The sequence below is a fragment of the Mesocricetus auratus genome, unplaced genomic scaffold, assembly GCF_017639785.1.
Source record: "Mesocricetus auratus isolate SY011 unplaced genomic scaffold, BCM_Maur_2.0 Super-Scaffold_100037, whole genome shotgun sequence".
Taxonomy (NCBI): Eukaryota; Metazoa; Chordata; class Mammalia; order Rodentia; family Cricetidae; genus Mesocricetus; species Mesocricetus auratus.
The window spans coordinates 9,682,751-9,707,615 of NW_024429215.1; the positions used below are offsets into that span (position 1 = coordinate 9,682,751).

The following is a 24,865-nucleotide window of genomic DNA, read 5'->3' on the forward strand; positions in this document are numbered from 1 at the left end:
GATTTTTGTTTTTCAGCTTCTTTATCTGGTGGATTAAGTTTATGGATTTTCATATGTTGTACCATCCCTGCATCCCTGGGATGAAACCTACTTCATCGTGGTGAATGATTGTTTTGATGTGTTCTTGGATCCGATTTGCCAGTATTTTGAGTATTTTTGCATCAATGTTCATGAGGGATATTGGTCTGAAGTTCTTTCTTAGTTGTGTCTTTGTGTGGTGTGGGGAATCAAGATTATTGAAGCCTCATAGAAAGAGTTTGGCAAAGACCCTTCTGCTTCTATTGTGTGGAATACTTTGAGAAGATTTGGTATAAGCTGTTCTTTGAATTTCTGGTAGAATTCTGCACTGAGGCCATCTGGACCTGGACTTTTTTGGTTGGGAGACTTTTGATGACTGCTTCTATTTCCATAGGGGTTATAGGTCTATTTAAATTGCTTATCTGTTCTTGATTTAGTTTGGCAAGTGATAGCTATCCAGGAAGTCGTCCATTTCCTTTAAATTTTCGAATTTTGTGGAGTACAGGTTTTCAAAGTATAACCTGATGATTCTCTGAATTTCCTCACAGTCTGTTGTTATGTCCCCCTTTTCATTTCTGATTTTGTTAATTTGCATGTTCACTCTCTGCTGTTTGGTAAGTTGGACAAAGGTTTATCTATCTTGTTGAATTTTCTCAAACAACCAACTCTTCGTTGCATTGATTCTTTATATTGTTTTCCTAGTTTCTACTTTATTGATTTCAGCCCTCAATTTGATTATTTCCTGGCGTCTACTCCTCTTAGGGGAGTTTGCTTCTTTGTGTTCCAGAGCTTTCAGCTGTGCTGTTAATTCTCTAGTATAACTGTTCTCCTGTTTCTTCATGTGGGCACTTAGTGCTAAGAACTTCCCCCGTAGCACTGCTTTCAAAGTGTCCCACAGGTTTGGGAATGTTGTGATTTCATTCTCATTGAATTCGAGGAAGTCTTTAATTTCTTTATTTCTTCTTTGACCCAGGAATGGTGCATTTGTGCATTATTCAATTGCCAGGAGTTTGTAGGTTTTCTGCAATTTGTGTTGTTGTTGAATTCTAATGTTGTTCTGTGGTGGTCTGATAAGATGCATGGAGTTATTCCAATTTTTTTGTAGCTGCTGAGGTTTGATATGTTGCCAAGTATGTGGTCAAATTTTGAGAAGGTTCCATGTGGTGGTGAGGAGAAGGTATATTTTTTATGTGGATGAAATGTTCTATAGATGTCTGTTAATCCCAGTTGGGTCATTACTTCTATTAGACCCTTTGCTTCTTTGTTGAGTTTCTGTCTGGAATTCCTGTCTAGTTTTGAGAGTGGTGTGTTGAAATCTCCGACTGTAACTGTGTGGGGCTTTATATGTGATTTAAGTTTTAGTAATGTTTCTTTTACGAATGTGGATGCCTTTGTATTTGGGGCATAGATGTTCAGGATAGACACTTCATCTTGGTTGATTTCGCCTGTGATGAGTATGTAATGGCCTCCTTCGTCTCTTTTGATTTTTATTTTAAAGTCTAGTTTGTTAGATATTAGGATTCCTACCTCTGCTTGTTTCTTGGGTCCATTTGATTGAAAAATTATTTCCCAACCTTTAACTCTTAGGTAATGTCTGTCTTTGAGGGTAAGGTGTGTTTCTTGTATGCAGCAGAAGGAAGGGTTCTGTCTTCGAATCCATTCTGCTAGCCTGTGTCTTTTTATGGGTGAGTTAAGGCCATTAATGTTGAGGGATATTAATGACCATTGATTACTCATCCTTCTTCGATTTGCAATGGTTGTTGTTGGTGGAATTATGTGTGGAATTTCACCCCTCTGTTCTTTTAGCTGTTGGTAGAGAGGGATTCTCTAATGCCTATGTTTTTCTGGTTGTAGTTAACTTCCTTGGGTTGGAGTTTTCCTTCCAAAACTTTCTGTAGGGCTGGGTTAGTGGATACATATTGCTTGAATCTAGTTTTGTCATGGAATATCTTGTTTTCTCCATCTATAGTGATTGAGAGCTTTGCCGGGTATAGTAGTCTGGGCTGGCATCCATGGTCTCTTAGTGTTGGTAGAATATCTATTCAGGACCTTCTGGATTTCAGAGTTTTCATGGAGAACTCAGATGTAATTCTGATAGGTCTGCCTTTATATGTTACCTGGCCTTTTTTCTTAGCTGCTCTTAATACTCTTTCTTTATTCTGTATAGTTGGGGTTTTGAATATTATGTGGCGAGGGGATTTTTTTATGGTCCACTCTATTTGGTATTCTGTAAGGTTCTTGTACCTTCATTGGGGTGTCTTTCTTAAGGTTGGGAAAGTTTTCTTCTATGATTTTGTTGAATATGTTTCTGCCCCTTTGAGGTGGTTTTCTTCTTCTTCTATACCTATTATTCTTAGGTTTAGTCTTTAAATGGTGTCCCATATTTCCTGGATATTTTGTGTTAAGGATTTGTTGGATTTAAGGTTTTCTTTGGTTGATGAATCTATTTCTCCTAGTGCATCTTCAACACTGGAGAGTCTCTTTCATCTCTTCTATTCTATTGGTAATGCTTGTATCAGTATTACCTGACTGTTTGCCCAGCCTTTCTGTTTCCTGCCTTTCTTCAGATTGTGTTTTTAATTGTCTCAATTTCAGTTTTCAACCCTTGCAGTGTTTGCATTGCTTCTTGCAATTTTCGGTTTATCTTTTCGTCCATCTGTTGCCTTTTATGAATTTTTGCTTTGTTTTTTCTTCCATTTTTTGCATTTTTTGGTTTGCTTTCTATTCCATTTCTTTCATTTTTTGCTTTGTTTTTTCTTCCATTTCTTGCATTTTTTGCTTCATTTCTTCTTACATTTCCTGCATTTTTTGGTTTGTTTTTTCTTCCATTTCTTGCATTTTTGGTTTGTTTTATCTTCCATTTCTTTGAGGGATTTTCCTATATCCTCTTTTAGGGCCTCTATCATTTTCATGAAAGTGGTTTTAAGGTCATTCACTTCTGCTTCGTTTGCATTGGAATGTTGGAGTCTTGCTGGTGTGGAGTCTCTAGAATCTGGTGGTGTCATATTTGTTTTTCTGTTGCTGAGTGTGTTTTTGTATTGTTTCTTTCCCATCTCTTCATCTAGTGGGTGTTGAAAGAGCCCCTTACTGGTCTGGGGACCAGAGTTCCCTTTTGGTGGGTGCTAGCAAGTCCAATAATCTGGTGGTTCTTCTATTCCTTGTCCTCGTTCTGGTCCCGTGGGTGGAGAAGAAGAACAGGAATCTGGGGCACTTAGCCTCCCACCTGGTACCCTGGACCCTTTGCTGGATCCTGTTGTACCTGATCCCGCCGGAACAGCTGCTCTCCTGGCCTCCCTGGCTCTTCAGGTTTCTGGTCTCTTTGGTGAAAGAGAAGTCCTGGAGTCGGGGGTGTTTGGCTCCCGCCGGGATTGGAAGCTCTGTGCAGTTCTGAGGCGATCCCCAGGCACTGGAACACAGGCCCAGAGGCAGGGCATGTTGTACCTGATGCCTGGTCCCATTGATTCTATCATGAGCTTTACAGTCATTTTAACAATTTCTTGGAGGCCAGCTCTTCTCTTGATATGGACTACCTTTAGTTGCTTGGATCTATGTTTGGATATATACATAGGTAGCTGTATTAATGAATTTGAGTTTGAGGTAAATTGTTCAGTCAGTACTATGTTAGCTGCTCCAGTTGCCAGAATTCATATTAAAAGGATAAGTAAAGGAGAATCTTTCTGTAATCTCAGCATTGAAAGGGCAGGAGCATGACGGTCCATGGTGCATGCTAGTCAACCAGTGTAGCCATGTTGATAAAATTCAGATTTAGTGAAAGACTCTAAATATAGGATTAGGTACCAGAAAGGGGGTTCAGTATTTCATAGCACTAGGCATACATATAGAGGAGCCAGATTCATTTTTCAGCAGCCCCATGTCAGCTCAAAACCAACTATAACTCCAGTTCCAAGTGATCTGCTCTCATGTGGCATAAGCAGGCATAGCATGCACAAAGTACACACACATATAACATACAGGCAAAATAGTCATCAGATATAAATAACTACAACTTCACCAGCTGGTGGTGTTGAACACCGTTAATCCCAGCTCACAGAGGCAGACACAGTTAGATTTTGTGAGTTTGAGGCCACTTTGGTCTACAGAGCAGAGTTCCAGGACAGCCATGGATACACAGAGAAAACTTGTCTTGAAAAACCAGCAAATAGATTGCATACAATAGGTAGATGGAAAGATGGGTAGATGGAAAAATTGACCGGTATGCTGACAAACACTTAGGAGGACAGAGTGGTGGGTGACAGGCGCTGACACAGATGGTATCTCTTTTGAACAACAAACATAATCATGGGGGATGGCTTTGCTCTTCCTTTTGCAGGAGCCTTGCAAGCTGAGGAACAAGAGGCAGCAACAGAGACATGTAAAAAAGGTGAAGAAAATATTTATTTGTGCCAACTTATAAGCAGGCTGAGTCATCTGTAAAGTCATGAGGTCCTGTCTTCAATCCCTAGTGGTTGTATGTGCTTGATAAGCATGAGGCCCTGGCTGAATCCCTAATGTGTCTCTGACTGCAATCAAGTCTAGTACTTAACAAATGATTCTTGATCTTTTTTATGACTTCATAATCCTGTTTTAAAAGGCACTCTGCTGTGTGTTGGTGGTGCAAACCTTTAATCTCAGCAGTCAGGAGGCAGAGGCAGGCTATTCTCTGTGAGTTCAAGGCCAGCCTGGTCTCCAGAGTGTGTGCCAGGAGGACAGCCTCCAAAGACACAAATAAACCTATCTCGAAAACCCAAAAGAAAAGGCACACTGTTGACCTTAAAACTCGTGTGACATGCATTTCAGATATTAAGTACTTGCTTATTTCAATAATTTACTTGTTTTTATTTTATGTGCATTGGTGTTTTGCGTACATGAATGTCTATGTGAGGGTGTCAGATCTTGGAGCTACAGAGAGTTGTTAGTGGCTATATGGATACTGGCAACTGAACCCATGTCCTCTGTAGAGCAGTCAGTGCTCTTAACTTCTGATCCATCTCTACAGCCCCAGGTAGTGGATTTTACCACTGAGTACTACTCCATTGTATGAATATAGCACATTTTCTTTCTCCATACTTCGGTTGAGGGGCATTTAGATTGGTTTAAGATCACATGAGTAGTTGCTTTAAGACTACCCAAACCTAACCCTTCCTACTTGCAAGCTTAAGTAGATCATTAATCCATTTTTATTTTTGAGGCAAGTAGCAGGAGTCATCTTGGAGTAGCAAGAATCATTCAAGAGTCTACTGATGAGCCAGTCATGGTAGTGTACAACTTGAACCCCAGTGCTTGAATTGGGAAGCACAGACCAGCAAGTCTGAGTCAAGGCCACCTTGGTCTACATAACAAGATCTAGGCCAGCTTGAATGAAATAGTAAGACCCTGCTCTTAAAAGAGTCTGTGATGCCTCCCAGCAAAGCTCCTGTTGTCAACTTGAATGAATTCACTTTGTGCTTCTGATGGCCCAGAGGATTCTTCTGGGCATAAACTGAGTCAAGACTTGCTCTAATTCCCTTTGATACTTTGGACGTGGAGAGTTCTCATCCCCAGCTGGAGTACTTAGACTGTGACTTATTAACAGCACTCTCTCTTCCTCTCTGTTGTAGATGACTCAATGAGTACCCCAGAAGAAGACAGAGAACCAATCCAGAGTGACCAAGGGCCAGATGAGGGACAGGCCACAGGTTGGCTGCAGAGTGGGGTGTAAACATGAATACACTTATGGCCACATGGTTTAGAGTGTCACCTCAAGAATTAGACCCCTGAGCTCTTTGTGTTCTTTCTGATTTTTCAACACAAGTTTTCTCTGTGTAGTCCTAGCTGTCCTACAACTATCACTGTAGACCAGGCTAACATCAAACTCAAAGAGATCCACCTGTGTATGCCTCTTGAGTACTGGCATAATAGGTGTGTGCTACCACATATCTGCTGGTCCTCTGAATTCATATGTGTGCGCATGTGGAATTTCACCACTTTAGATGACACGAAACCACTGGGATCTCCAGCTGCAGGAAATCCAACACCTATATTTGATGTTACAAGTACTCACAGGCCCCCATGCAGGAGTTTAATTGCAATTAAAAGCCCTTTGTAATAGTGTAGTCTTTCTGGAGGAAAGAAAGCTAAGGTTAACATCTTTCACCCCCACAGGTAAGTACACATATAACCTACACTTAACCATATACCACACACTTGTTAACTGGCAGTTCCACTGAATTGTGTAGATAGAGGTGTGGGAGGGTATCTGGGGTTGCTTGATTCTACTTACCTATACTCTGGGCCTGTCCTTATGCTGCTATTTCCACAGACTTCCATTATTTTACAGGGTAGATGATATTCAATATTAATCTGCAAAAGGTGTGTACCTTTCGTGGTCCCATTGATTCTATCATGAGCTTTACAGTCATGCTGACAATTTCTGGGAGGTCAGCTGTTCTCTTGTTATGGACTGCATTTAGTTGCATGGATCTGTGTTTGGATATATAGGTAGCTGCATTAATGAATTTGAGTCCGAGGTAAATTGCTCAGTCATTACTATGTTAGCTGCTCCAGTTCCCAGAACTCGTATTAAAAGGCCAAGTAAAGGGGAATGTGCCTATCATCCCAGCACTGAAAAGGCAGACATAGGAGGGTCCATGGTGCTTACTGGTCTGCCAGTCTAGCCAGGTTGCTGAGATTCAGATTTAGTGAGAGACTCTAAAAAATAGGATTAGGTACCAGAAAGAGGGTTCAGTATTTCAGAGCACTAGGCACACTTCCAGAGGAGCCAGATTCAGTTTTCAGCACCCCCATGTCAGCTCACAACCATCTGTAACTCCAGTTCCAAGTGATCTGCTCTCATGTGGCCTCAGCAGGCATAGCATGCATAAAGTAGACAGACATATAACATACAGGCAAAATAGTCATCAGATATGAATAACTACAACTTCACCAGCTGGAGGTAGTTCATACCTTTAATCACAGCGCACAGAGGCAGACACAGTCATATCTTTGTGAGTCTGAGGACAGTCTGGTCTACAGAGCAGAGTTCCAGGACACCCATGGCTACACAGAGAGAACTTGTCTTGAAAAACCAGCAAATAGATTACATACATTAGATAGATGAAAAGATGGATAGATGGATAGATTGACAGGTATACTGACAGACAGTAGGAAGACGGAGTGGTGGGTGGAAGGCGTTGACACAGATGGTAACTGTTTTGAACAAAAAACATAATCATGTAGGATTGTTTTGCTCTTCCTTTTACAGGAGCCTTGCAAGCTGAGGAACAAGAGGCAGCAGCAGAGACATATGAAAAAGGTGAAGAAAATAGTTATTTGTGCCAACCTATAAGCAGGATGAGTGAGATCATCATATGGCATTCAAACAAGAGGTTTCATCAGAGTTGCTTACAAGAGCTTGGTTGAAGGCGAAAAGATGGCTCAGAGGTTAAGAGCATTGATTGCTCTCACAGGGGACCTGAGTTCAATTCCTTGCAACCACATGTAGGCTTGCAAACCATCTATGAATGAGATGTGGTGCCCTCTTCTGGCATGGAGATATACACGTATGCATAACAGTGTTTATATAATGAATTATCATTTTAAAAAGACCAAGAGGTGGTGGTGCACACCTCTAATCCCTGCACTAGGGGTACATAGGAAGGGGGAACTCTGAGTTCCAGGTCACCTATAAAGACTCCCACAATGACTACACCTACTCAAAACTGACAACTGCTCTTTGCCTGAAAATTTCCTTGTTTTCCATGTTCTTTCTGCTCCCTGTATTTCCTAGACATTGATGATCCCTATTGGTTGTGTATACAAAACATGCCGGAGGCTGCGATTCAGTCTCTTGTATTACTGTGTCCTAGCATGTATGAGACCTCCTGGCTTCAGACTCTGCTCGACTGAGCATGGCGTGCATGATACCTTGGATTCTGGTGGTAGTATGTATAAAGTCATGAGGTCCTGGCTTCAATATATAGTGATTGTGTGTGCACAGCAGACATGAGACTTGGCTTTAACCCTAATGGTTGTATGTGCTTGGTATGCATGAGGCTCTGGCTGAATCCCTAATGACACCGTGATCATGAGGCTCTGGCTGCAATCAAGTCTAGTACCTAACAAATGATTCTTGATCTTTATTATGATGTCATAATTCGATTTTAAAAGACACTCTGTTGGGTGTTGGTGGTGCACACCTTTAATCCCAGCAGTCAGGAGGCATAAGCAGGCTGTTCTCTGTAAGTTGAAGTCCAGCCTGGTCTCCAGAGCATGTGCCAGAAGGACACGCTCGAGGGACACAGAGAAACCCTGTCTTGAAAACCCAAAAGAAAACGCGTTCTGTTCATCTTAAAACACCTGTGTCATCCATTACAGATGCTAAGTAGTTGGTTATTTAAATTTACTTGTTTTTATTTTATGTGCATTGGGGTTTTGCCTACATGTCTGTCTGTGTGAAGGTGCCAGATCTTGGAGCTACAGACAGTTGTTTGCAGCTATATGGATACTGGGAATTGAGCCCCTGTCCTGTGAAAGATCAGTCAGTGCTCTTAAACTCTAATACATCACTACAGCCCCAAGTAGTGGATTTTGCCATTGTGTAAATGTACCATATTCCTTTCTCCATACTTCAGTTGAGGTGCATCTACATTTTTTCCAGGTCACATGAGTAGTTGTTTTAATGGTAACCAAACCTCACCCTTACTACCTGTAAGTTTAAGTAGATCATTAATCCATTTTTATTGTTTTTGAGGCCTTTAGCAGGAGATATCTTTGAGTAGCAAGAATCATTCAAGATTCTACTATTGAGCCAGTCATGGTAGTGTAAAACTTGAACCCCAATGCTTCGATCCCTAGAGGTTGTATGTGCTTGGTATGCATGAGGCTCAGGCTCAATCTCTAATGATACCTTGTTCATGAGGCTCTGGCTGCAATCAAGTCTAGTACCTAACAAATGATTCTTGATCTTTATTATTATGATGTCATAGTCCTATTTTAAAAGGCACTCCTCTGGGGGTTGGTGGTGTTATCCTTTAATCCCAGCAGTCAGAAGGCAGAGGCAGGCTGTTTTCTGTGAGTTCAAGGCCAGCCTGGTCTACAGAGGGAGTGCCAGGAGGGCAGCCTACGAAGCCACAGAGAAACCCTGTCTCAAAAAAACTAAAAAGGCACTCTGTTGATCTTAAAAATCATGGGTCATGCATTTACGATGCTAAGTAGTTGCTTATTTAAATAAATTACTTGTTTTTATTTTATGTGCATTGGTGTTTTGCCTACATGTATGTCTGTGTAAGAGTGTCAGATCTTGTAGCTACAGACAGTTGTTTAGGGCTATATGGATATTGGGAATTGAACCCAGGTCCTTTGGAAAAGCAATCAGTGCCCTTAACCTCTGATCCCATCTCTACAACCCCACGTAGTTGATTTTACCACTGAGTACTACTCCTCCAATGTGTAAATGTACCATATTTCTTTCTCTATACTTCAGCTGAGGGACATCTATGTTTTTCCCAGGTTACATGAGTAGATGTTTTAAGATTACCCAAACCTCACCCTTCCTATCTGCAAGCTTAAGTAGATCATTAATCCATTTTTAATGTTTTTGAGGCAAGTAGCAGGAGTGATCTTTGAGTAGCAAGAATCATTCAAGAGTCTACTGATAAGCCAGTCATGGTAGTGTACACCTTGAACCCAATGCTTGGATTGGGAAGCACAGACCAGCAAGTCTGAGTTCAAGGCCACCTTGGTCTACATAGCAAGATCTAGACCAGCTTGAATTATATAGTAAGACCCTGCTCTGAAAAGAGTCTGTGATGCCTCCCAGAAACGCTCCTGTTGTCCACTTGAATGAATTTACTTGGTGCTCCTGACGGCCCAGAGGACTCTTCTCTAATTCCCTTAGTAGACTGGATTTGGAGAGTTCTCATCCCCAGCTGAGGTTTTAGACTGTGACTTGTTAACAATGCTCTCTCTTCCTCTCTGTTGTAGATGACTCAATGAGTAAACCAGAAGACGACACAGAACCAATCCAGAGTGACCAAGGGCCAGATGAGGGACAGGCCACAGGTTGGCTGCAAAGTGGGGTGTAAACATAGATACACTTAAAGCCACATGGTTTATAGTGTTACCTAAGAATTAGACCCTTGAGCTCTTTGTGTTCTTTATGATTTTCAACAAGTTTTCTCTGTGTAGTCCTGGCTGTCCTACAACTATCGCTGTAGACCAGGCTAACATTGAACTCACAGAGATCCACCTGCCTATGCCTCTTGAATGTTGGCATAATACGTATGTGTTACCATATCCCTGATGGACCTCTGAATACCTATGTGTGTGTATGTGGGATTGGAGTTTTATTCTCAGCACCACTTCAGATGACACATAACCACTGGGAACTCCAGCTCCAAGAAAATCCAACACCTTTATTCTCTGCAGTTACAAGTGCTGACAGGTACCCATGCAGGAGTGTAGTTTGCAATTCAAAAGCCCTTTCTTTGTAAAAGGGTAGTCTGTCAGGGGGAAAGAAAGCTAACGTTGACCTCTTTCTCCCCCACAGGAAAGTACACATGTAATCTACACTTAACCACGTACCACACACATGAGCACACGCAATTCTGCTGAATTGTCTAGACAGAGGTGTGGGAGGGTAATTTGGTGTTGCTCAATTCTTCTTAACTATCCTAAGTGCCTGTCCTTATGCTGCTATGTCCTCTATGTTTTTCAGGGTATATGATATTCTACATTAATCTGCAAATCTTGGGGACTTTTCGTGGTCCCATTGATCCTATCATTAGCTTTACAGTCATTTTGACAATTTCTGTGAGGTCAACTATTTTCCTGATATGGACTGCATTTAGTGGCATGGATCTGTGTTTGGATATATATATATATATATATATATATTTATGTATCTGTATTAATGAATATGAGTTTGAGGTAAATTGCTCAGTCAGTACTATGTTAGCTGTTCCAGGTCCCAGAGCTCATATTAAGAGGCCACGTAAAGGGGAATGTGCCTGTAATCCCAGCAATTAAAATCCAGACATAGGAGGATCGATGGGGCTTGCTGGTAAACCAGTCTAGCGATGTTGCTGAGATTCAGATTTTGTGAGAGACTCTCAAAAATATGATTAGGTACCAGTAAGAGGGTTCAGTATTTCAGAGCACGAGGCACACTTCCAGAGGAGCCAGATTCAGTATTCAGCACCCCTATGTCAGCTCACAACCATCTGTAACTCCACTTCTATGTGTTCTGCTCTCATGTGGCATAAGCAGGCATATAATGCACAAAGTAGACAGACATATAGCACACAGGCAAAATAGTCATCAGATATGAATAACTACAACTTCACCAGCCGTTGGTGGTGCAAATCTAAATCCCAGGACACAGCTCCCACTCCCCACACCACCCTTTGCCGAGTTCCCATCTCTGAGATGGGATCTTGCCTCATTCCTCGTCTCTGGGGTACCATGCATATCTGTCTTGGGTTCTTTCCTGTTTCCCAGACTCTCTGTCAGTGGAAGTGTGTGTAGACTGGCACTATCCTGATCCATGTCGAAAATCCATATATGAGTGAGTACACGCCATGTTTATCTTTTTGTGACTGGGTTACCTCACTCAGGATTGTTTCTTCTAGTGCCATACATTTACCTGCGAATTTCAAGATTCCATTGTTTTTTCTGCTGAGTAATACTCCATTGTGTAAATGTGTCACATTTTCTCTATCCACTCTTCATCTGAGGGGCATCTAGGCTGCTATTGTAAAGGGTGATGTTTCTCTGATTACTTTCTCAGCCACTTCATCATCTGTATATAATAGGGCCACTGATCTTTTTGAGTTAACCTTCTATCCTGCCACTTTGCTGAAGGTGTTTATCAGCTCTAGGCATTCCCTTGCAGAGTTTTTCGGGTCACTTATGTACACTATCATATCATCTGCAAATAGTGAAAGCTTGACATCTTCCTTTCCAATTTGTATCCCTTTGATCTCCTTTTGTCTTATTGCTGTAGCTAGAACTTCAAGGACAATAATGAAGAGATATGGAGACAGTGGACAGCCTTGCCTTTTCCAGATTTTAGTGGAATTGTGTTGAGTTTCTCTCCATTTAGTTTGATGTTAGCTGTTGTTTTACTATATATTGCTTTTATTATGTTCAGGTATGTTCCTGTTATCCCTGATCTCTCTAGGTCCTTTATCATGAAGGGGTGCTGGATTTTGTCAAAGGCTTTTTCTACATCTAGTGAGATGATCATATGGTTTTTCTTTCACAGTTTGTGAATATGTTGGATTCCATTGATAGATTTACTAATGTTGAACCATCCCGCATTCCTGGGATGACGCCTACTTGATCATGGTGGATGATTTTTCTGATGTGTTCTTAAATCCAGTTTGCTAGTGTTTTATTGAGTATTTTTGCATCGATGTTCATGAGAGAAATTGGTACATAGTTCTCTTTTTTAGTTGTATCTTTGTGTGTCTTGGGTATCAAGGTAATTGTAGCCTTGTAAAAAGAGTTTGGAAGTGAGCCTCCTGCTTCTATTGTGTGGAACACTCTGAGGAGTATTGGAATTAGCTCTTTGTATTTCTGGTAGAATTCTGCACTGAAGCCATCAGAGCCTGGGCTTTTTTTGGTTGGGAGACTTTTGAGGACTGCTTCTATTTCATTAAGGATTATAGGTCTGTTAAGATTGTTTATCCAGGAAATTGTCCATTTCCTTTAAATGTTCGAATTTGTGGAGTACAATTTTTCAAAGTATGCTCTGAGGATTCTCTCGATTTCCTCATTGTCCATTGTTATGTCCCCCTTTTTGTTTCTGATTTTGTTAATTAGCATGCTCTCTCTCTGTCTTTTATTTTGGACAGAGGTTTGTCTATTTTGATTTTCTCAATGAACCAACTCTTTGTTTCATTGATTCTTTTCAATGTTTTCCTGGTTTCTACTTGATTGATTTCAGCCTTCAATTTGATTATTTCCTGGTGTCTGCTCATGCTGGGTGAATATGCTCCTTTGTGTTCTAGAACATTCAGCTGTGCTATTAGTTCTCTAGTGTGACTGTTCTCCAGTTTCCTCATGAAGGCACTTAGTGCTATAAACTTTCCTCTCAGCACTGCTTTCAGAGTGTCTGTAAGTTAGGGTATGTTGTGTCTTCATTCTAAATGAATTCCAGGAAGTCTTTCATTCCTTTTTTATTTCTTCCTTTACCCAGGGATAGTGCAATTGTGCATTGTTCAATTTCCATGAGTTTGTAGGGTTTCTGCGATTTGTGTTATTGTTGAATTCTATTATGATAAGATACAGGGGGTTATTCTAAATTTTTGGTATCTGTGAAGATTTGCTATGTTTCCTATTATGTGGTCAATTTTAGAGAAGGTTCCATGTGGCGCCAAGAAGAAGGTATATCCCTTTGTGTTTGTGTGGAATGTTCTATAGAGGTCTGTTAAACCCTGTTGGGTCATACCTTCTATTACTTCTTTTGTTTCTTTGTTAAGTTTCTGTCTGGAGGTCTTGCCTAGTGGTCAGAGTGGAATGTTGAAGTCTCTTACTATTACTGTGTGAGATTTTATGTGCGATTTGAGATTTAGTAATGTTTCTTTCACGAATGTAGGTGCCTTTGTATTTGGAGCATAGATGTTCAAAATTGACACTTCATCTTGATGGACTTTTCCTTTGAATATGAAATGTCCATCTCTTTTGATTGGTTTTAATTTGAAGTCTAGTTTGTTAGATATTAGGATTGCTACACCCATTTGTTTCTTGGGTACATTTGATTGGAAAATCTTTTCCCAGCCCATACTCTGAAGTAATGTCTGTCTTTGATGTTGAGATGTGTTTCTTGTATGCAGCAGAAGGATGAGTTGTGTCTTCAAATACATTCTGCTAGTCTGTGTCTTTTTATAGGCAAGTTGAGACCGTTGACACTGAGGGATATTAATGACCATTGATTGATGATTTTTGTTTGTGCTTCATTTATTGGTAGTGGAGTTATTGTGTGAAGGTTCTCCTTCCTTTTTCTTCTGGTGTTTGGGAAAGTGGGATTATCTATAGCCTGTTGTCTTTGTCAGTGTAGTTATCTTCGTTGGGTATAGGTTTTCCTTCTAGCACTTTCTGTAGAGCTTAATTCATGGATATGTGTTGTTTAATCTGGCTTTGTCATGGAATATTTTGTTTTCTCCATCTATGGTAATTGAATGCTTTGCTGGATATAGTAGACTGGGCTGGCATCCTTGTTCCCTTAGCGTTTGTAGGACATCTGTCCAGGATCTTCTGGTTTTCATGGTTTCCATTGAGAAGTCAGGTATATTTCAGATAGGTCTGCCTTTATATATTACTTGGCCTTTTTCTTTAGCTGCTCTTCATATTTTCTCTTTGTTATGTAGGTTTGATGTTTTCATTATTACATGGTGAGGTGACTTCTTTTTCTGGTCTACCCTATTTGGTATTCTGTAAGATTCTTGTATTTCCATAAGCGTATCCTTCTTTAGGTTAGGGAAGTTTTCTTCCATGATTTTGTTGACTATGATTTCTGTACATTTGAGTTGTATTTCCTTGCCTTCTTCTATACCTATTATTCTCCGGTTTGGCTTCTTCACGGTGTCCCATATTTCCTGGATATTTTGTGTTAGGGATTTATTGGATTTGAGATTTTCTTTGGTTGACTGTATGTCCTCTAATGAGTCTTCAACACCTGAGATTCTCTCTTCTATCTCTTCTTTCTATTGGTGATACTTGCATCTGTAGTTCCTGATCATTTACCCAGCTTTTCTATTTCCAGCATCCCCTCGTTCTGTGTTTTCTTCATTGTTTCTATTTCAGCTTTCAATCCTTCAACTATGTGAGTTGTTTCCTTCATTTGTTTGGCAGTTTTTCCTTGGTACACTTGAGATTCTTTGAGAGATTTGTTTGTTTCTTGAATTTTTCCTCCATTTCATGGATTTTAAGTTTGTTTTTTTCTTCTATTTCTTTAAGGGATTTCCTCCTCTCCTCTTTCAGGGTCTCTATCATCTTCATAAAATAATTTTTAAGGTCTGTCTCCTCTGCTTTGTCTATGTAGTGCTTTTCAGGTCTTGCTGGTGTTGGTTCTCTAGATTCTGGTGGAGTCATGTGTGTCTTTCTATTGGTGAGTGAGCTCTTATTTTGTCTTCTTCCCATCTCTTCTTCCAGTGGGTGCAGGTGGTGTCTTTCTGTCTCCACTGGTCTCCTTCCTTCCTGAAGCTGAAGCTGGGGTCGCTGGAGGTTTGGGTGAAAGGGCTGATGCATTTCCTGAAGTTGGGGTCCCCGGAGGTTGGGGCCTGGAAGGGCTGATGCCTTTCCTGTGTGGGCGGGTCTTCTGGATGCCAAGAGCAGGACCCCTGAATATCAATGAATGTTGGGCAGAGGATGGGGAGTGTCCCCATGGAGACCCAAGCTCACCTGAAGCTGGGGTCTTCAGATGTTGGGGCCTGGAAGGGCAGATGTCTTTCCTGTGTGGGCAGATCTTCTGGATACCAGGAGCAGGCCTACGGAAGATTGAGGGGATGGGTGTTGGCCAGGGGAGGGCGAGTGTTGCCTCTGAGACTCAAGCTCACCTGAAGGTGGGATTGCCAGAGTTTGGAGCCTGGAAATGCACAAGGGTTGCTTTTTTAAATAATTTCCTTGTTTTCATTTATGTGTTTTGACTACACGTATATCTGTGTGAGGGTGTCAGATCTTTGAGCTACAGACAGTTCTTTGCAGCTATATGGATACTGGGAAATGAACCCGTGTCCTCTGAATAGCAGTCAGTGCTCTTAACCTCTGATCCAAATCTACAGCCCCACGTAGTGGATTTTGACACTGAGTACTGCTCCATTGTGTAAATGTACCACATTTTCTTCCTCCATACTACAGTAGGGGCAGCAAAATTTTAGCAAGGTCACATGTGTAGTTGTTTTTAGGCTACCCAAACCACATCCTTCCTACCTACAAACTGAAGTAGATCATTAATCCATTTTTGTTTTTGAAGCAAGTAGCAGGAGTCATCTTTGAGTAGCAAGAATCATTCAAGAGTCTGATGACCCAGTCATGGTAGTGTACAATTTGAGCCCCAGTGCTTGGATTGGGAAGCACAGATGAGCAAGTCTGAGTTCAAGGCAACCTTGGTCTGCATAGCAAGACCTAGGACAGCTTGAATAACATAGTAAGACCCTGTTCTCAAAGAATCTGTGGAGCCTCCCAGCAACCTTGCTGTTGTCCACTTGAATGAATTCACTTGGTGCTGCTGATGGCCCACAGGACTCTTCTGGGCATAAACTGAATTAAGACTTACTCTAATTTCCCTTGGTAGTTTAGACATGGAGAGTTCTCATCCCCCGCTGGAGCTTTTAGACTGTGACTTGATAACTCACTCTCTCTCTTCCACTCTGTTGCAGATGACTCAATGAGTACCCAAGAAGAAGACACAGAATCAATCCAGAGTGACCAAGGGCCAGATGAGGGACAGGCCCCAGGTAGGCATGGAGGGTGGGGAATAAACATGGATACACTTAAAGCCACATGGTTTATAGTGTTACCTAAGGAATTAGAACCATGAGCTCTTCGTGTTTTTTCTGATTTGCAACACAAGTTCTATGTAGTCCTCGCTGTCCTACAACTATCGCTGTAGACCAGGCTATCATCGAACTCACAGAGATCCTTATGCCTATGCCTCTTGAGCACGGGCCTAATAGGTGTGTGCTACCATATCCTAGCTGGACCTCAGAATTCCTATGTGTGTGCATGTGGGATTGGAGTTTGGTTCTTAGCACCACATCAGATGACACGTAACCACTGAGAACTCCAGCTGCAGGAAATCCAACACCTCTATTCCCTGCAGTTACAAGTGCTCACAGGCACCCATGCAGGAGTGTAACTATCAATTAAAAAGCCCTTTATAAAAGGGTAGCCTTTCAGGGGGAAAGAAAGGTAAGGTTGACCACTTTCTCCCCAACAGGTAAGCACACATATAACCTACACTTAACCAGGTACCACACACATGTTAACTGGCAGTTCTACTGAATTGTCTAGATAGAGGTGTGGGAGGGAAAATTGGGGTAGCTCAACTCTTCTTAACTATCCTATGTGCCTGTGCTTATGCTGCTATGTCACCAGACTTCCATTATTTTAGAGGGTAAATGACATTCAACATTAATCTGCAAAACTGGGGGCCTTTCGTAGTCCCATTGATTCAATCATGAGCTTCACAATCATTTTCACAATTTCTGGGGGGTGAGATCTTCCCTTGATATGGACTGCATTTAGTTGCATGGATCTGTGTTTGGATATTTAGCTGTATTAATAAATATGAGTTTGAGGTAAATTGCTCAGTCAGTACTATGTTAGCTGCTCCAGTTCCAAGAACAGGAATAAAAAGTCCAAGTAAAGAGGAATGTGCCTGTCATCCTAGCACTGAAAATGCAGATGCTGGAGGGTCGATGGTGCTTAGTGGTTGGCCAGTCTGGCCATGTTGCTGAGATTCAGATTTTGTGAGAGACTCTCAAAAATAGGATTAGGTACCAGAAAGAGGGTTCAGTACTTCAGAGCACTAGGCACACTTCCAGAGGAACCAGATTCGGTTTTCAGCACCCCCATGTCAGCTCACAACCATCTGTAACTCCAGTTCCAAGTGCTCTGCTCTCATGTGGCATAAGCAGGCAGAGCATGCACAAAGTACACAGACATAAAGCATACACGCAAAATAGTCATCAGATATAAATAACTGCAACTTCACCTGCTGGTGGTGGTACACACCTTTAATCCCAGAACACAGAGGCAGACACAGTCAGATCTTTGTGAGTTTGAGGCCAGGCTGGTCTACAGAGTTCAAGGACAGCCATGGCTACACAGAGAAACCTTGTCTTGAAAACCAGCAAATAGAATACATACACTATGTAGATGGAAAAATGGATATATGGACACGTATGCTGACAGACAGGTAGATGGAGGGAGTAGTGGGAGGGTGGTCTGACGGCTGGTCATTTGGGCGGGGGGACGGCAGGACAGGTGGGCAGACAAACAGACAGGGAGACCGGTGATACATCTTTAAAAATGATGATGATAGTGATTTAGAAAGACACCAAAAGTCAACATGGGAACCTCCTACATGGACTTGAATGTGTACACGGACCTGTACACACATGTACACATTCATACATCATGGACAAGCAACCATACGACAAACCCACAAACACAAGGGTCTCCAAATGTTGACAGTCCCTCACCTATCAGCAAAACCTAGAGAGCCCCTAGCCAATATATGACGGGATTTTTACTGCCTCTGCCTTGTACAGGTGACCAGAGATGCCTGACTTCATGTGTGCAACAGCAGTTTCACACATGTGTAGAGCACAGCATTTCTCAGATCCCCACCCCTCCAGCTCTTTCTTTCTGCCCCTCTTCCTCCGTGTCCTAAGCCTTGGTGGGGACTCTGACACAGATGGTATCTGTTTTGAGCAACAAACATAGTCACGTAGGATGGTCTTTCTCTTCCGTTACAGAAGCCTTGCAAGATGAGGAACAAGAGGAAGCAGCAGAGACATGTGAAAAAGGTGAAGAAAATATTTACGTGCACCAACCTATAAGCAGGCTGAGTGAGAGCATCATATGGCATTCAAACTGGAGGTTTCATCACCCAACAAAAGTTGGGTGATGGCTGGAAAGATGGCTCAGAGATTAAGAGCATTGCTTGCTCTCTCAGGGGTCCTGAGTTCAGTTTCCAGCAACCACATGGTGGCTTACAAACGATCTATGAATGACATTTGGTGCCCTCTTCTGGCATAGAGATATACATGTATGCAGAACAGTGTTTATATAAATATCTCTTTTAAAAAGGCAAAGAGGAGGTGGTGCATACCTTTATTCCCTGCACTAGGGACACAGAGGACAGGGGATCTCTGTGAGTTCCAGGTCACCTATAAAGACTCCCGCATTGACTACACCTACTCAAAACTGACAGCTGCTTTTGCCTGAAAAGTTCCCATGTTTTCCATGTTCTTTCTGCTCCCTGTATTTCCTAGACATTGATGATCCCTATTGGTTCTGTATACAAAATATGCCTGAGGCTCCAATTCAGCCTCTTTTATTACTGTGTCCTAGCATGTATGAGACCTCTAGACTTCAGTCTCTGCTAGTCTGAACATGGCGTGCATGATGCCTTGTCTTCCGGTGGTAGTATGTGTAAAGTCATACAACAGTGTTTATGTAATGAATTATCTTTTTAAAAATGGCCAAGAGGAGGTGGTGCACACATTTAATCCCAGCAGTCTACAGTCAGAGGCAGGTTGTGTTCTGTGAGTTCAAGGCCAGACTGGTCTCCAGAGCATGTGCGAGGAGGACTGCCTCCAGAGACACAGAGAAACCCTGTCTTAAAACACCAAAAGGAAAGGCACTCTGGCTCATGCATTTCACATGCTAAGTAGTTGCTTATTTAAATAATTTACTTGCTTTATTTTATGTGCATTGGTGTTTTGCCTACACGTATATCTGTGTGAGAGTGTCAGATCTTGGAGCTACAGACAGTGGTTTGCTGCTATATGGATACTGGGAATTGAATCTGTGTCCTCTGGAAGAGCAGTCAGTGCTCTTAACTTCTGATCCATCTCTACAGCCACACGTAGTGGATTTTACCACTAAGTCCTACTCCATTCTGTAAATGTACTACATTTTCTTTCTCCATACTTCAGTTGAGGGGCATCTAGATTTTTTACAGGTCACATGTGTAGTTGTTTTAAGGCTACCCAAACCTCACCCTTCTTATCTCAAATTTAAGTAGATCATGAATCCATTTTTACTGTTTTTGAGGCAAGTAGCAGGAGTGATCTTTGAGTAGCAAGAACCATTCAAGAGTCTACTGATGAGCCAGTCATGGTAGTGTACAACTTGAACCCCAGTGCTTGGATTGGGAAGCACAGAGCAGCAAGTCTGAGTTCAAGGCCACCTTGGTCTACATAGCAAGATCTAGGCCAGCTTGAATTATATAGTAAGACACTGCTCTGAAAAAAGTCTGTGATGCCTCCCAGCAACCCTCCATTTGTCCACTTGAATGAATTCACTTGGTGTTCATGGTGGCCCAGCTTGACTCTTCTGGGCATAAACTGAGACAAGACTTGCTCTAATTCCCCTTGGTAGTTTGGACATGGAGAGTTCTCATCCCTAGCTGGAGATTTTACACTGTGACTTGTGTACAGCGCTCTCTCTTCCTCTCTGTTGCAGATGACTCACTGAGTAAAACAGAAGAAGACAGGGAACCAAATCAGAGTGACCAAGGGCCAGATGAGGGACAGGCTCCAGGTTTGCATGCAGGGTGGGGTGTAAACATGGATACATTTAAAGCCCCATGGTTTAGAGTGTTACCTGAATAATTAGAGCCCTGAGCTCTTTGTGTTCTTTCTGATTTTCAACACAAGTTTTCTTTGTGTGGTCCTGGCTGTCCTACAACTATCGCTGTAGACCAAGCTAACATGGAACTCACAGAGATCCACCTGCCTATGCCTCTTGAGTACTAGAATAATAGGTGTGTTCTACCACAGCAAAGTACGACCTCTGAATTCCTATGTGTGTGCATGTGGGATTGGAGTTTGGTTCTCAGCACCACATCAGATGAATCGTACCCACTGGGTACTCTAGCTCCATGAAATCCACCACCTCTATTCCCTGCTGTTACAAGTGCTCACAGGTACCCATGCAGGAGTGTAGTAAGGAATTAAAAATCTCTTTATAAAAGGGTAGTCTTTCAGGGGGAAAGAAAGCTAAGGTTGACCTCTTTCACTGCCACAGGCTACCACACAAAAAACCTGCACTTAACCACATACCACACACATGAGCACACCCAATTCAGCTGAATTGTCTAGATAGATGTGTGGGAGGGTAATTAGGGTTTGCTCAATCTGCTTAACTAACCTATGTGCCTGTCCTTATGCCGCTATATCCTCTGTTTCTTCAGGGTATATGATATTCTACATTAACCTACAAAACTTGGGGACCTTTCATGGTCCTATTGATTCTATCATGAGCTTTACAGTCATTTTGACAATTTCTGGGAGGTCAGCTGTTCCCTTGATATGGATTGCATTTAGTTGCATGGATATCTGTTTGGAAATATAGGTAGTTGTATTAATGAATTTGAGTTGGAGGTAAATTGTTCAGTCAGTACTATGTTAGCTGCACAAGGACCTGAGTTCAGTTCCCAGAACTCCTATTAAAAGGCCAAGTAAAGGGATATGTGCCTGTCATCCCAGCACTGAAAAGGAGGATACAGGATGGTCCATGGTGCTTGCTGGTCGGCCAGTCTAGCCATGTTGCTGAGATTCAGATTTTGTGAGAGATTCTCAAAAATATGATTAGGTACCAGAAATAGGGTTCAGTATTTCAGAGCACTAGGCTCACTTCCAGAGGTGCCAGATGCAGCTTTGAACACTCGCATGCCATCTCACAACCATCTGTAACTCCAGTTCCAAGTGATCTGCTCTCATGTGGCCTCAGCAGGCATAGAATGCACAGCATGCACAAGGTACACAGACATATAACATGCAGGCAAAATAGTCATCAGATATAAATAACTACATCTTCACCAGCTTTTGGTGGTGCACACTTTAATCCCAGCACACAGAGGCAGACACAGACACATCCTTGTGAGTCTGAGGACAGTCTAGACTACAGAGCGGAGTTCCAGGACAGCCATGTGTACACAGTGAAACCTTGTCTTGAAAAACCAGCAAATAGATGACATACATTAGGTAGATGGAAAGATGGATAGATGGACAGGTAGGCTGACAGACAGGTAGGCAGACGGAGTTCTGGGAGGGCAGTCAGGCGGATGGACAGCTGGGGAGGCAGACAGACAGACAGGCAGACAGATGATACATCTTTAAAAATGAAGACGATAGTGATTTAGAAAGACACCAAAAGTCAACATCGGAACCTCATACATGTACTTGAATGTGTACAAGGACCTGTACACACATGTACACATTCATACGTCATGGAGAAACAACCACACGACGCACCACCAAACAAAACTGTCTCCAAAATGCTGACACTCCCTCAGCCCTCGACATAAGATCCAGAGATGCTAGCCAATATATGACCGGATTATTACTGTCTCCGCATTGTACAGGTGACCAAAGATGCCTGACTTCATGTGTGCAACAGCAGTTTCACACATGTGTAGAGCACAGCGTTTCTCAGATCCCATCCCCATCCTCCAGCTCTTTCTTTCTGCCCCTCTTCCTCCGTGTCCTAAGCCCGGGTGGGGACACTGACACAGATTGTATCTGTTTTAAACAACAAACATACTCATGTAGCATGGTCTTGCTCTTCCTTTTACAGAAGCCTTGCAAGGTGAAGAACAAGAGGCAGCAGCAGAGACATGTGAAAAAGGTGAAGAAAATATTTATTTGCGCCAACCTATAAGCAGGCTGAGTGAGAGCATCGTATGGCATTCAAACAGGAGGTTTCATAAGAGTTGCTTACAAGAGCGTGGGTGAAGGCTGGAAAGATGGCTCAGAGGTTAAGAGCATTGATTGCTCTCACAGGGGTACTGAGTTCATTTCCCAGCACCACATGTTGGCTTGCAAACCATCTATGAATGAAATCTGGTGCCTTCTTCTCACACGGAGATATACACGTATTCAGAACAGTGTTTATATAACAAATTATTTTTTTAAAAGGCCAAGAGGTGGTATGCACACCTTTAATCCCTGTACTAGGGACTCAGAGGATGGGGGATCTCTGTGAGTTCGAGGTCACCTATATAGACTCCCACATTGACTACATCTACTCAAAACTGACATCTGCACTTTGCCTGAAAATTTCCTCATGTTTTCCATGTTTTTTCTGAGAGCTCCCTGTGTTTCCTAGACATTGATGATCCCTATTAGTTGTTTATACAAAACATGCCTGAGGCTCTGAATCAGTCCCTTGTGTAACTGTGTCCTAGCATGTATGAGACCTACTGGCTTTAGGCTCTGCTAGTCTCTACACGGCGTGCATTATGCCTTGGCTTATGGTGGTAGTATGTGTAATGTCATGAGGTCCTGGCTTCAATATCTAGGGATTGTATGTGCACAATACGCATGATACTTGGCTTCAATCTCTAGTGGTTGTATGTAATTGGTATGCATGAGGCTCTGGCTCAATCTCTAATGATACTGTGTTAATGAGACTCTGGCTGCAACCATGTCTAGTATTTAACACATGATTCTTGATCTTTTTTATGATGTCATAATCCTATTTTAAAAGGCACTCTGCTGGGTGTTGTGGTTCAGACCTTTAATCCCCATAGTCAGGAGGCAGAGGCAGTCGGTTATCTGTGAGTTCAAGGCCAGCCTGGTCTCCATATCGAGTGCCAAGAGGACAGCCTCAAAAGACACAGAGACAGCCTGTCTCGAAAACCACAAAGAAAAGGCAATCTGTCGATCTTACAATTCCTGAGACATGCATTTGAGATGCTAAGTAGTTGCTTATTTAAATAATTTACTTGTTTTTATTTTATGTGCATTGGTGTTTTGCCTACACGTATATCTGTGTGAGAGTGTCAGATCTTGGAGGTACAGACAGTTGTTTGTGGCTATATGGATACAGAGAATTGAACCCATGTGCTCTGGCAGAGCAGTCAGTGCTCTTAACCTCTGATCCATCTCTACAGCCCTACGTAGTGGATTTTACCACTGAGTACTACTCCATTGTGTAAATGTACCACATTTCTTTCTCCATACTTCAGTTGAAGGGCACTAGATATTTTCCAAGTCACATGAGTAGTTTTTTAAGGCTACACAAAGCACACCCTTCCTACTTGCAAGATTAAGTAGATCATGAATCCATTTTTACTGTTTTTGAGGCAAGTAGCAGGAGTCATCTTGGAGTAGCAAGAATCATTCAAGAGTCTACTGATGAGCCAGTCATGGTAGTGTACAACTTGAACCCCAGTGCTTGGATTGGGAAGCACAGAGCAGCAAGTCTGAGTTCAAGGCCACCTTGGTCTACATAGCAAGATCTAGGCCAGCTTGAATTATATAGTAAGACACTGCTCTGAAAAAAGTCTGTGATGCCTCCCAGCAACCCTCCATTTGTCCACTTGAATGAATTCACTTGGTGTTCATGGTGGCCCAGCTTGACTCTTCTGGGCATAAACTGAGACAAGACTTGCTCTAATTCCCCTTGGTAGTTTGGACATGGAGAGTTCTCATCCCTAGCTGGAGATTTTACACTGTGACTTGTGTACAGCGCTCTCTCTTCCTCTCTGTTGCAGATGACTCACTGAGTAAAACAGAAGAAGACAGGGAACCAAATCAGAGTGACCAAGGGCCAGATGAGGGGCAGGCCCCAGGTAGGCATGAAGAGTGGTGTGTAAACAGGGATACACTTAAAGCCACATGGCTTATAGTGTCACCTAAAGAATTAGACCCCTGAGCTCTTTGTGTTCTTTCTGATTTTCAACACAAGTTTTCTCTGTGTAGTCCTAGCTGTCCTACAACTATCGCTGTAGACCAGGCTAATACCAAACTCAAAGATACACACCTGCCTATGACTCTTGAGTACTGGCATAATAGGTGTGTGCTACCACATCCAAGCTGGCCGTCTGAATTCATATCTGTGTGCATGTGGGATTTCACTACTTAGATGACAGGTAACCACTGGGAACTCCAGCTGCAGGAAATCTAACACCTCTATTTGATGTTACAAGTACTCACAGGCCCCCACGCAGGAGTATAATTGCAATTAAAAAGACCTTTATAAAAGGGTAGTCTTTCTGGGAGACAGAAAGCTAAGGTTGACGTCTTTCACTCCCACAGGCTAGCACACATATAACCTGCACTTAACCACGTACCACACACATGTTAACAGGCAGTTCTACTGAATTGTCTAGGTAGAGGTGTGGGAGGGT

General features: G+C 42.2%; 1 protein-coding gene across 50 annotated transcripts in view; it reads left to right on the forward strand.

Moving 5' to 3' along the window:
* Positions 1 to 24,865, forward strand: part of Nlrp5 (NLR family pyrin domain containing 5) — a 172,788-nt gene that overhangs the window by 102,730 nt on the left and 45,193 nt on the right. For 45 of the 50 annotated variants that reach the window (XM_040733959.1, XM_040733993.1, XM_040733992.1 and 42 more), the window contains 9 exons: positions 4,349 to 4,399; positions 5,616 to 5,693; positions 7,259 to 7,309; positions 9,979 to 10,056; positions 16,377 to 16,454; positions 18,480 to 18,530; positions 20,194 to 20,271; positions 22,309 to 22,359; positions 24,230 to 24,307. In XM_040733959.1, the coding sequence (XP_040589893.1) occupies positions 4,349 to 4,399; positions 5,616 to 5,693; positions 7,259 to 7,309; positions 9,979 to 10,056; positions 16,377 to 16,454; positions 18,480 to 18,530; positions 20,194 to 20,271; positions 22,309 to 22,359; positions 24,230 to 24,307 (594 nt within the window). The remainder of the gene's footprint in view (positions 1 to 4,348; positions 4,400 to 5,615; positions 5,694 to 7,258; positions 7,310 to 9,978; positions 10,057 to 16,376; positions 16,455 to 18,479; positions 18,531 to 20,193; positions 20,272 to 22,308; positions 22,360 to 24,229; positions 24,308 to 24,865) is intronic. The other 5 variants (XM_040733954.1, XM_040733976.1, XM_040733952.1 and 2 more) reach the window with 5 other exon arrangements.